This window comes from Sitophilus oryzae, unplaced genomic scaffold (genome assembly GCF_002938485.1).
Source record: "Sitophilus oryzae breed Bouriz unplaced genomic scaffold, Soryzae_2.0 scaffold_1000_pilon_pilon, whole genome shotgun sequence".
NCBI classification, from domain to species: Eukaryota; Metazoa; Arthropoda; class Insecta; order Coleoptera; family Curculionidae; genus Sitophilus; species Sitophilus oryzae.
The window spans coordinates 1827575-1841504 of record NW_022145617.1 but is presented as its reverse complement, the minus strand read 5'-3'; the positions used below and the strand labels follow the sequence as shown (position 1 = coordinate 1841504).

The window sequence follows — 13930 nt, the reverse complement described above, 5'->3', positions numbered from 1 at the left end:
CTATAGGAGATAGACAAAAACTAATATCGGTGTCTGGTGCTCAATTTTTGTCAAAAACATGATGGTGAAAACCGCATATCGATATCTGTGACCGTTTCGGAGTTACGGGGTGTTTTTCAAAAATATGCATTTTTAACAAATCGCTGTAACTTTTTTGCTATGGAAAATTTTGTATTTTTATGAAAACATTTCCAAAGCATCTTTTTACGTAGAATTTAATGGTTTAAGTATAATTTTTTTAAAATTAATAATTTAAGAATTATCAACAGAAAATTTGATTTTTTTTATATGGGACACCCTGTATATTTTTAATTTATTGAAAAGAATTTTAAATTACCTTTTCAAAAATATAACACACTTGATATTTTGCCCGATTCCCCTTCGAGATAGATAAAAATTCGCCCGCTTTAAATAAGTAGGCTATGAACGGCACCGACTGTAATGCAAAAAAATTCTAGCTGTGAGCATCAATTAAAAGGAAAATAATATTTGCTATGAGAGATGCAGAATTTTATAACAATTTAAATTTTAAATATATGTAACCAACATGAACGGCTGGGATCTTGGTTAGCTATTCAATTATTCTTGAAATTGGCTGCAAAAATTTGCTGATAACTTCAGCGTTCAGAGGCGGTGCGTCGTCTTGCTGGAAACATATGTTTTCTAGTTCCATTAAGGGCATATCATCAATAAGGGGTCCAAAGCCTACTAGTTAAAAGTGGCGAACTTTTAAAAATTCTGTATTTCGAAGGGGATTATAACAAAATATCAAGTGTGCTATATTTTTGGAAAGATAATTTTAAATTCTTTTCAGTTAATTAAAAATATAGAGGGTGTCCCAAATAAAGAATCAATTTTTTTGTTGATAACTTTTGAATTATTAATTTTAAAAAAATTATACTTAAATCATTAAATTCTACGTAAAAAGGTGCTTTGGAAATGTTTTCATTAGAAATACAAAATTTTCCATAGCAAAAAAGTTACAGCGATTTGTTAAAAATGCACATTTTTGAAAAACACCCCGTAACTCCGAAACGGTAACAGATATTGATGTGGGGTTTTCACCATCATGTTTTTGATGAAAATTGAGCTCCAGACACCGATATTAGTCTATCTCCTATAGAAAAGGGTGTTTCCATTTAAAAGCGTCGAATTTGACCCACTCTGTACATTAAAATGCACATTATCTTTAATAGATACCTACTTATAGAATTTATTTTTAAAATCATTCTATTGAAAAAAAAAATGTTTTTCTAGCAAATAAACTACATCAATGGACAGCTTAAAGTTGATTGGTTCTTTCAACAGATCGTACTGTTTGTATGTTTAACGTAGTTTCATTTGTCATTTTCCGAAGCGGGGGAAAATCCAAAAGAGTTTTCAATCTGCAAAAGCGCACATTTCCGAAGCAGTTCAAAATAAATTCGATTTAGTTGAGGGATGATAAAATCTCGTGTCAGGCAAATGCCGTTGCTTGCCCATCCTTTTCATTCGAATGTACAAAGCAAGCGCTTTGTACAAAAGAAAACACAGAAAGTGAGAAGTGTTTTATTTTAATGAAAAATGCCGGGAATGAAGACATGTATTTATATCAAGATGAAGATACCCCAAAAAATCTAGCAGAGACTTACTTATGACTTGCCTTTTTTAATTTTTTTAAACAAATAGCAAAAGTGTTTCCTCCATGATGATATGACAGAATACAAAATACTGAACGCCAAATCGTTGTCATGTGACCTTACTTAAGGATCAAAAGTTACCTTTTATTATTTTTCCGTCAATTTTTTAAGAAAATGGATATAGTTTTAGTTCTACCTACCAAAATGTAAGGTGGATGGATAATAAAATTAGCCTGCTATTGCTTTATATGTATGTATTATCTCCAGTACAGGGGACAGATCCTAATTTGCATTTATCTGTGGTTTTAAGGCCTCTAACTCTATGGCAGCAAATATGCATTCGAATATCCACTTATCTCGCTTTGTAGTTTCCCAGCACCACGACATTGTTTAGCTACCGGCAGTGTTTTCATTAGGGTTAACGTGTATTATCTCTTCATTACGTTATATTGTGAAAGTAGAGTTTCCATACAAGTTTTTTAGAAATTCCAGACAAGCGAGCTCTGAATTTATTTATGTAAAGTTTGTCTAAGAGGTAGAGTTTGTTGTCTGTCATTTTAATTCACAGGCAAATTGTATTTTCTGTCATTGTTTGGATGTCGTCTGGCGATATTCTTTTCTGATCCACTACACAGACAGACATACTTTACTTTAAAGAGTAAATTAAAGGAAAAATGTTAAGCATACTCTTTTGCCTTTGTGAACAGTACTACCGCAGATTATAAACTTTGTTTTTTTCTTTATTGTTTTTCGTGGTTCCAATTTTCGGAATCGGGCACTAGTTAGGTTACTAGTTTGCGCACATAACACGCCCACTTATGGCCTCTAAAATTGTGCACAGCGCCTGACCGGCACAGTTATTAGAGAGATATCGGAAAACCTAATAGCCTCATGCAGTATTTACGCGTACCTTATCGTGGTTACGATATGCGCTAGTCAATTTTTAACGCAACACCCGCTAATAGCGTTACCGCCTGACGTAATTTGCGGATCAATTACACCAAGCGCTATTTCTAAACAACGTTTAAAAATTGCTTAAATGGGCATGTGCGGGTATTTGACAACCAGGGCCGGCCGGTGATTTATCTTTTATTTTAGGTTATGTTTGAATTGTTTTGACATATTACTTTAGTTTTATTAGGTAATTTGATATTTGATAGTTGGGATTATTAGTTTAATTAATAAATATGGCCCAAAATATGGATTCCACCTCTTCCAATATTAAAGAACCTATAAGAGTTTAGGTTTACAGCAGATGACGACTCCTCTTAAGAGAATTTGTTGTTTGTTGCTCCTAAACCCACTGGCAGACGTTGAATAATAAAGCACTGGAAATAAGCACTTTAGCCCTTTAGTTTTAAAATACCTAGTAAACAAAACAATTTCAAAGTTTTAAATTCAAAGTTAGGTTAAGTTTAAATAGCGGACGCGACGCGAACAGAATTCTTTCCGATCCGATAACTATAAATGAAGAGAGTTAATACCACCTCACGTAAAGGAAGTAACACCTGGCCTTATTAACGTCCATGCACGCTATTCGGTTTAGCGATATCTCTCTATTACGCTGTTTATTGTTATTTTACGCGAGTTTATTTTTGCGCACAGGAAATTTTACTCGTTTGCACATCGTCATAAAAAACAATTTTCCTACCACGAATTAGGGATAAGATTTTTATCTGTATACATATAGTATACCTAATCTGTGGTACTACTAAGATTTGTACTGCATACGTTACAAATGACAGCACAATTGGATTTTCCTTTTTTAATTGATGAGAAATCTTTGAGCATTTTCTTAGTTATTACATCTCTTACCTCGCTACGTAATTTTATAAATCCTACATCAGCGTTCAGGGTCACTAACTTGCTAAAGAAAATATGATTAGAATTCTTAAACAGTTTAAATTCACTGTAAAACGCCACCTACACATTAATTGACGAAACACATTTACATCTTAAATTTAATTGTATCATACTGCTTAAGTATTCCCGTATAGTGGGTAGTAGTAATTTGATTAAGCAACTGCTGGCATTGTATACTGTGTCCTAGATAAATTAAATTCATTTTTACAAGAGAAAAAATGGGGTAAATAAGTGTCGTTTTCTGTGAAGTTACAACATTTCTACTATGTAGAATATATAAATTTACAGTAAAATAATAAAAAAAACAAAGATAGGAAATAAATAATTTCCTATATGGGCGATAAATATACAGGAAGTTTTCAACTGAATTCACCAAAGCTCCTTCATTCTTCCTTTTTAATCCCTTGTTAACTTGAACAGACCGGAACTTCTGAATCGGTATTTATTTATTTAAGGCTTGAAGTATTTTGCGTTGTCCCTTTTGGAAGGGTCTGTTGAGTTTAGTTTCTCTGAAAACTGCTGAATTAATAATTTGAATAGGAAACTTAATAAGTCCTTAGGCTTAAGGCTTAGGAATAACAGGAGGCGTTATACCAAATCCTCCTTTAAGGAATGTCACTTTAATATATAATAGAGATGTTATGAATAGAACTACTAGCATACATAGAGATAAAATAATCTTCCGTAATGCTTCATTTAGGACCTCTAAATTAGTGGAATAAATTTCAATGTAAGCATTCAGAAGATCAAAATTAGTGATGTGGTGTTGAATTTGAATTTTACCTTTTGTCACTAATGCTTATGTTTTTTGTTATTTAGTAATTATCCATTAATCAGTCATTATTAACCTACATGTAATAATATACTTACTACTTATTTCGACATTGCTAGATTTTAATGCAACATTATTTGTCAGCTATAAATCTAAAAATATGATTGAGTCATTTTTATGATTGTATTTATTGAAATATTTCATTTTTATTTCAGCAACTATTCCGATCTCAGCAATCACAAGCAACTACTCCAGGGGCAGCTGCACAGTTACAACTCCTACAACAGCAACAGCAGCAACAGTATTTGGCAGCTGCTCAGCAACAGCAAGCGGCAGCTGCAGCTTTCACTCAGCCCGGTCCTTACGTGTTAAATGCTCAGCAGGTAAGTGATATTGAGTATATTAGAGTATATTTGAGTCGTATAATTAATACCATATGATAAAAAAACGGCGTCATTGAAATTCGAGAAAACAATTGTCAATTTATAGTAGTTGATGCCGTTTTTTTTCGATCATACGGTACTATTTAGCGATGGGATAACTCGAGCGAAAATTCACACATGATTATTGAAATAACCGACATCGCTCGATTATGAACGAGCGATGCAAGTGACGAGTACCAAGCGACGAAGGCAAGCTATCCTAGAATGAAATAAATTAAAATCCGATTGCCGATCGAATTTTCTACATACATTGCAGGTAGCAATTTTATACGACGCCGTATATATATTTATCCGTTGCGTATCTGAGGGACAAAATCGACCTACATCGACAATGCTTTGAAATAAGCTAAATGAAGCTATCAAGCGAATCGTTTTTTCACCGAAAGAATCTGTACCCTTCGCACGCAACTTACTGCTTGGCGCTTGGCGTTAACGAGTTACAACAAGCGGCGGACGAAAAACCGTATTTTTAAATACGAGCGATATTTCGCTCGAGCGATCGCTCGGTTATTGCAATCGCTTGATACTCGAGTACTCGATTATTGAAATTAATCGGTTTCTCCCATCACTAGTACTATTATATACCTACTAGCCTTATAGGAGTACCTATTACTTTTATATGATAAAAATAGTATTTAAGGGACTATAATATCATTTTTTGTCCTGTTTTAGGCTGAGCCATACTTGATTACCGCTGGAGTACCAGCACAGTACTACGGTGTTGGTCCATGGGTTTATTCTGCACCACCAGCTAACTTAGCTGCACTACAACAGGGAGCTAGCAATGGAGTACGACGGCCACTTACTCCTAATGGCACGAATGAAGCTCAGCAACAAGTACAGGTACTACCAATTACGTTTATACAGGGTGGTTCATTGTTCAGAAAAAAGTTCCATATCAGATTTACCATTTGAGATTTAATTTTTTTTTGAAGTTTATATCAAAATAAAACACCAAATCACTACAATACACCAAAACACTTTTACTTTTATACTGGACGCGCGTTTCGCTAACCATGTTAGCATCATCAGCAGATCATAAAAACTAATATCAACAGCTTTAATTGCGAAGTGTCCAGACAAGATTAAAAATCTCAAATGCATTTTTAATATGTAACTTTTTCTGGAACGCCGAAACAACCAATATTATATTGTTATAATTTTATTTTTTGTATAAAACTAAAAAAAAATGTCACGTCTGTATATAATAATATTTTATTTACCTTGATTCATATGAAAGTTTGTATATTTTGTAATTTATATATTCTCTAACAATGTTGTAGAGTTAATTTTGTTTGCCAGACACGTAGAGTTCGAAATTGCATCATACGAGCGCTGGCTAATTTAGGGATATTGTTAATAATTTTGTTATATTCAGTAGCGGTTCATTAATATGGGCATATGTACATGTAAACCCCTGAATTTTTGAAGAACTAATTTAAATTTTATTTATAAGTAATACATTAATTTTGTTTTTAATATTTTTAATAAAATAACATCCTCTAATTTGTAGCCTTAGATTGACAGTTTGATAGTTCAAAAAGGCTTTTTTTCAAACGTCACAAAAGTATTAATTTTTGCAACGTGATTGACAACATAAAAAAGTCATTTTAACGCCTAGGCATCAAAGTAAAGCACTTTTACGCCTAAGCATAAAAGTACGAAAATATATTATTAAACTGACATAAAGTGTCAAATTCAACCAGTGTAACCATAGTTTTTCGATATATAATTACTTACAAGGTATTTTATTTTAAATATTTTTATATTATTTGGAACCTTTGAAATTGTTTAAAAAATTATTTGTGGCGTTTGAACCACCTATTATGTCGAACGTACAGCTTCGCCGCAAAAAGTATCATTTCATAATAAAACAATGTACTATTTTCTCATTTTGTGTTCCTTCAAAGTATTGAACTACGAGCCGCTACTGGTTGTAATTTATTATCGAAACTGCCAAAGCTCAAAAGAAAATAGGATTATAGCCCTTTTAGGAACTCACTACTTGCAACAGAAATTATAATAATACCATAATGGAGGTTTTATGCAAGTTTGAAAGTCTTATACTATTCTCTAATAACGATCATTCCCTTCTATTAATACAGTCTTTTAGTGGATACAATGCAGTATTTTTTGATATAATGGTTTCAGTAAAATAATAAAAGAATTTTTGAATTTATTGTCTACTCAGTAAAAACATGCAATATTATAAATATTGCATGTTTTTCTGGAAAATAATAAAATAATTACAATTTACTTTATATTCATAATTTCAAAAAAGTGTATTGATATTGTTATATCAGTAGTGTTGTAAAATTTCCGGAAATATATTTTTGGAGATATTTCCTGGAAAATTGGAAATATATACCTATGATCGAAAAAAAAAAACGGCGTTCAGTTGCCATGGAAATGAACATCGATGACATTTCCCATATAATTTTACATATAAAATTTCAGCTATCTTCATTTCATAGCCATCGCTGACGTCGTTTTTTTTTTCGATCATATTGTAGAAATATATATCCCTTATAACAAGCATGTATGACCACAAACAAGAACGTTTCTGTGATTTTTGTGGTCCATCTGTTGTCATTCCTTTCCAGGTATCCTGCCCATTGCCACTTGAGGTCTTTGATTCGGTGAATGACATCTATTACATGAGTTTTTTGTCCTATCAATTCTACGGCCTATCAATCTTTTTTACGGCCCTTCTTTATTATTCCCAGCATATTTCGTTCCATCGAGCGTTGTGCGACCTGCAGTTTCCTTATAACGTCGGTTTTAAGTGTCCAGGTTTCGCATGCAAAGGTCATGACTTGTAGGACACGTGGATCGAATGTTTTCTTCGTTAGATGAAGTGGCATTTTAGATTTGAATACGATTGTTTCTTCTTCTTTTAAAGAGATGGAATATATGCATTTAAAAACCACACTTTTGATGTATTTTCTATTCTCTAGTGTTAAAAATAAATGCTATATCTATAAAATGTGTAAATTCCAATGTAGAATTTTAGTTAAATGAAATTTTGCTATTTCACCTTACATACAGTTCAGTTTGCCTTTGTATAGCTAGCGAGAATATTCCCCGTAAACATTTTTAAAGTTATTACATATTTAGTTTTGAATCTAAATAGCATATTAATATAGACATTTAGCAAACAATAACGTGACAACACCGGTAAAAGAACAGCCTTCTTCTTTCAGGATGTAGTGTTGGAAGTTACTCTGCAATAGTGTTCTGTATACCTCTTCCTTTTCAGATTTTTTCTCTTTTTGTTCTAAATGTTCTGAAAATGCTCATGTTTTTTCCACAATAATAAGAAAACACGAGAAAATTCAGAATAAAATCGAAAACGTAACTCTCTAATTTTCCAAGCTCTGTTCTTTACGCTAATTATAAGTTTTGGACATTTGCTCATTTATTCTCTGAGAACATAATCAAAAAATAGATTCTCGAGCATTTTACAACGCTAATTACACCGTTTATTTGTATTTATTAATAACGATTAATGTTCATAGATATCTGTATATTCTTCTGTACATATATACCTAACCAAACATTTCTCTGTATCCCCTTACAGCCGGGAGTCCCAGCCGGCAGCTACATCGTGCCCGCCGCCTACTACGAGCAGGGCGCCGCTCCGATCCTCGTTGCCCAAGGCGCAGCGGCCGCGGCGGCTGCGGCGATGCGCAACGGCCACGCGCCGATGCGCCTCGTAAGCCCGGCCGCGCCCGTACTGGTTCAACCGCCCGGCGCAGCGCAAGGTCGTGCGGCGCAGAGCGCGGCTGCGGCTTCGCTGTACGGCGCAGCTGCGGGTGCCGCGCAGGGACTGTACGGCGCGGCTGCGGCGGCTGCTGCAGCTGGAGTTAGTACTTCGGTGAATGGAACCACTTTGGGAGGTGAGTACGAGTTTAAAGGCGGTGTAGAGTTGTACGAATCAGGGTAAAGAAGGAGCCACGAGCGTCATCGTTTGTCTCTCTTGCGTCTCTGGTTATTATATTTTTATAGATTGTTTATATTTTATAGTTGTATAGTAATGAGCAGTGTAGTGGTGAGGATAAACAGCTCGCGCGAAACTTGTTGATTATGAGAGAGACATTATAGCTGGCACGGCACTCGTGGCTTTTTCTTGGATGATTCATTCTTTAATGTCGGAAATGCTTGACGTGTATAACATTGGAACAGTATTCAAAATTATCAGACTCAGTCAACATATGATTAAAACTATTTTTTTTAACTTTGTAAGTCTTTTAAGCGCAAAACTACTCAAAATTACGCTGCACCGTATGACTACACACTACACTACACTAACATTATTAGATATTACTCAGAAATTTTGAATGAATTTGAACAATTAATGGAAAAAGTTAAAAGTTTGTTAAATTTTTCTACTAATTGAAAATTACTACCACTAACGGCTATTAAGGTATCTTGTATACTTCGCACTAAAAGAGGTTTTAAAAAGAACAATGTTCAACTTCAAAAAAAAAACTCAAACTCGTAATACAAAACTAGAGTGTCGAAACGAAAAACAATGTCAGGAAATAAATAAATAAATGTGGCAGCTTCACAATTTTTGCAGCAGAGCTACCACCTGAGTCCCCAGCGGGAGATTTAAATTCCAGTTAGTCAGCCCGCCGCCGAAAATGTCCATGGTTGGCAACAATTAATTTAAAAATCGCGCCCTCGATTATGTAACTAAAAGTTTAATTGGTATCGCTTATAGTTAGGTTGTCTATAAAATCCCTTCATAAACGCACATGGACTGTATAAATTATAGAAATGTTTATGTTAATATTACGTGGATTATAATTAATTCATTTATAATATTTTACAAGATTTTAATTGGTAGAAGAAAATTACTACAATTTCTTGTTTAATGCAAATAGGTAAGCAAATTATGTCATTCTTATTAAGAGCGACATGCCAATCTAAGTACAGTAATACTCTGTTTTAAATAATCATGAAATTTTGAATGTTGTTTCAAGCTACACGTCAAGCCTAAATTGTGTACCTGTAATTATATTGCCTGTATAAAATTTTTGTGTAAATATTGTCACATACGATTATTATGCTTTTAAATGTTTTGCTCTTTATTAAGCTTAGTTTCAGTCTTTACAAAAATATTGAAAGTTGAATCTATTAAGATATAAACTTTAATAATATCTCATTTTTATGGTTATATGAATATTGCTTTCTTCTGAATTTACTTTTCTTCGGATTTTTTTTTGTTTGTTTGTAGTATTTGTATATTATCAGAAATTAACTGACACAATCATCTGTGTTTATCACATCATAATATTAATCTTTTCTCTTTGTCATATAATTTTATTTTTTTTTGATCTGATTAATTTTTTCAAGAATTTTGTACCATGCATGTGTTGTTGATATTGTCTGCTACTATTATAATTTTATTTTATCATATATATTTTCATTCTATTTTAGACTTTTTTTAAGTTTATTTTATATATGCTATACATTTTTTATTTTATAAACAAGCTAGAGTATTTTACAATTATCTATATATTTTACTGGTATCATCATCCATATTCACTCTATCCTAACTACCCTATTATAGATACAGTGAAACTTCTGTAACTTGAATCTCAAGGCCCTTAAAAAAGTCATAAGCATGGTTGTAAAATTATAAGCATTTTAAATATATAGTTATTAACGTAATAAGGCCGATAAACAACAAATAACGGCCGGGCTGAAGTTTGTGATCCGAGGCGATAGCCGAGGATCATAAGCAGCCAAGGCCGTTATTTGTTATCGGCCGTGTTGCGTTCTAGATTTTTCGTCATACTGCAGATTTTTTAGAGCAATAAACACTACTATTTAATAACAAATTTTATTGAACAATAACACAAGTAAGGATAAAAAATACATAATGTCTTATACTAAAATTCATTTTTCATGATAATGAACATGGAAATTAAAAGTGCACTTGTTGTTCTTAGAAATCTGTAATCCTTCCCAGGGATTTACAGATTTTATAGAAGAAGATGATGCTACTGAAGAATGGCAAATATTTGTATCCACTAAAGACACATTATTTTTGGAGCTATCATGAAAAAGTTGATTTGTTATTTTCATTCTTTTGGAAACTGATTTTCTATGTAAGTTTCTGCCACTGTTGAAGACTCCCATCCTCCTAGCTCCTTTAGCGATAGTAAATCACCACCATTTTCGGCGAGCATGGTTGCTGATGATCTACGAAATGAATGCCCTGTATAACGTTCTGGATTCTCCAAGTTCAAAAATTTTGCAATTTTCTGCGGTACGCTCCCGATGGTATGTATACCGACGATTTGCTTAACACACTTGCCTTTCTTGTAACCAATGAAAAATTTTGGATTGTCAAAGTTACGAGGACGCAGGTTGATGTATTTTTGTATAAACCATAGGCATCAAACGGAAGGCCCGTTTTTGGAATAAGAAATTTCCTATCTTTCTTATTTTTAGTATTTCTTAATGAGACAAGAATATTTTTCTCCGAATCTTCGAAATCATCAACTGTGAGTGACCAAAGCTCGCTGCGCCTACAAGCTCCAAGAATACCAAGCACCAATACAATTTTTCGAGTAACCAGGTGTAATCATCGGCATCCAGTAGAAAATTATTTATGTCATTCTCCGACAGAACTTTGGCTATTTTTTTGGTGAATAACCTTCGTTTTTGCGCCTCAGAAACATGAACAGTTTACCAAATCTATGAACAAATATAATTTAGATGAGTATGATTAAATATCGAAGAATATAATGGCTTTTACCTTGATATGTCGATGTTTTCATATACTCTCAACGCAAGCTTCAGCATGGATATCTTTGTCCACAGTGATGTAGGAGAATACATTTCAGACATTCTTTTAGCATAAGCCAGCAATACCGCTTCATTTACGCTGTTTATACTTCTATCCTGCCGCCACTTCAAAAAATTGTCATATTCCTGCTGATATCTCTCTGGTTATAGTCGGAAGTAAATTTTGAGTAGCCGCAGCCGCTTCCTCCTGTATTTCCAACGGAATTTCTCGCGACATCTCGCTATGGTCTATTTTCCCAATTTTTGAAAAGTCCAACTGACAATAAATAGTCATTGTTGCAGGTGACAGACGTTACGATTACCTTAGAAACTTAACGGCCGCCGGCCGTTATGATAACGTCCGGCGGACGTTATATGCATCTTTTCCATTCTGATTTTGCTTATGTTATAATAATATAACAATATAGTATGACGAAAAATTATTAATTAATTAATATAAATTTTAAGCAAATAACAGTAGTTTTATCAAATCGGTGACTTGACCAAAATCGACAAATTTCATGAGTATATGTAAGAAAAAAAGTCGTAACATTTCCTATTTTCGGCTATTTTTTACAAGTTTTCAAGACTCTTTTGGAAACAATAGTAAACACGGTCGTAAAATTAGGAAAAATGTCCGAGTTGAGGGAGTTTCACTGTATCAAATGCATATCCTTACGCACGCCCACTTTCCGCCACTAATCGACTAACCATTGGTGCTCTGCTATCTGTAGGCGTGGCTCAGGGCGTGGCCGGGTCGGGTCTGTTTCCCGCCCTCCCTCCGTCTGCCGCTCCGTTCGGCGGATCGTCGCAGCTGGGCGCGATCGGGTCTACTGCGCAGCAGCAACAGCAGCAAGCCACGTCACAGCTTCATTCAGGTAACTAACCCTAATAATCATCACGTCATATCACTTAAGGCGGGTTCTTACCAGTCTGATACTGAAAGATGATAAACGGTTTTGTTCAATAAACGTTTTATTTTACTAGTTTGATATTTTCAGTTGGCCTCTAGACATCTTTCGTTGATCTTGTAAGTATAAAATGCCCAAAAAAGCGTTAATTCAACCTTCTCCTTAAGATCTCCACTACCAACATTAAATGCTGCTTCTCAGCATTTATTTGGAGGTATACAACGAAATTCAGGAATTGCTTGTAGCTACATTTTGAGGATGAAAAAAAAAGAGAGAAACGTTTGCTCAGCAGTTAAAAGACAATACTATAACATGGTATACTGATGCTTCCAAAACCAAGGCAGAGGCAGGGATAGGAGTATTTTGGCCGAAGACTAAATATTCCGAACCAATAGGCACCTACCCAGCATCCTTCATGCAGAAATCTACGCTATCGAAAGATGCGTACAACTATCTTAGATAGGAACTATCGGAAACAAGAAATAGCCGTCGTATCCGAGAGTCGAGCAGTATTAAAAGTGATCAACTCAGTAACCCTCAATTCGAAGTTGGTCAAAGAAGGCCTAAAGAAACTGAACAAATTAGGCAAAGATAATAAAGTTCTCCTACTTTAAATGCCAGCCCACCACGGGATAGAAGATAATTAAAAAGCAAACAATCTAGCTAGAAAAGTAACGAACGCTCTACTAACTGGACCAGAACCGTTCTGCTTCCGTAGTGGATACTAACTTCACGCGGAACTTAAAAACCTGGAAAACTCCATCCATAACCTGGAATGACAATACTCCACCGGTCTAAGACACTCCAAGAAATTTCTCAGAACTTTCGGCCGAGAAAAATCAAATATTTTCCTTGAACAGGACACTGTCTCCTCAATGAACACCTCCTCTACAACATCAACGAAAGATATCTGGACCAACTGAATGAAACGTCTGAACACAAGTACCTTTTTCAGTCAGTTTCAGTGATTCTGAATACTGCTCAGTTTTACTGCTTCAGTAAAACTGAAAAGTGAGACCTAGCCTTAAACAACTAATAATTCCTATTTATGTATATAATGTTTATAATAAGCTCCCCAAGCTAACACAAATAATACAATGAATCGAATGTAAATAATCAATACTATGCACCAAATTGTTTATTGTTTTTGTTTTGTAACTGTCGCATACATTTATATACGTGCTTTTTTATTTATTTTTTTCAGGATTAGGACTAAATACAACTACAACAGGTCGGAGAGATTCCTTCGACAGAAATACCTCAGCATTTTCACCTTCGCTGGACTACAGACAGAAATGGACTACATCGTACAACATAGGCAGCAGTCCCAGCCCATTAGCAGGAAGTTTGACACCACCGCCTGCACCATTGCAACTTGGGGGATTAGTTAACTCTAGAGTAAGTTTTTCTTTTATTTATATCTATTTTTTTATTATTATTAGTATTAATTAACGTTGTTCAAAATTCGCAATAAATTTATTTTTTTAAGACCGCAGCAATCTCAATACGGAGCTCTGTAGT

At 34.2% G+C, this 13930-nt stretch overlaps 1 protein-coding gene across 10 annotated transcripts in view; it reads left to right on the top strand.

Annotated features, from left to right (window-relative positions):
- Window positions 1-13930, top strand: part of LOC115878934 (pumilio homolog 2-like) — a 476089-nt gene that overhangs the window by 453008 nt on the left and 9151 nt on the right. For 8 of the 10 annotated variants that reach the window (XM_030895648.1, XM_030895897.1, XM_030895840.1 and 5 more), the window contains 5 exons: window positions 4470-4637; window positions 5370-5540; window positions 8278-8596; window positions 12233-12376; window positions 13614-13807. In XM_030895648.1, the coding sequence (XP_030751508.1) occupies window positions 4470-4637; window positions 5370-5540; window positions 8278-8596; window positions 12233-12376; window positions 13614-13807 (996 nt within the window). The remainder of the gene's footprint in view (window positions 1-4469; window positions 4638-5369; window positions 5541-8277; window positions 8597-12232; window positions 12377-13613; window positions 13808-13930) is intronic. The other 2 variants (XM_030895966.1, XM_030896204.1) reach the window with 1 other exon arrangement.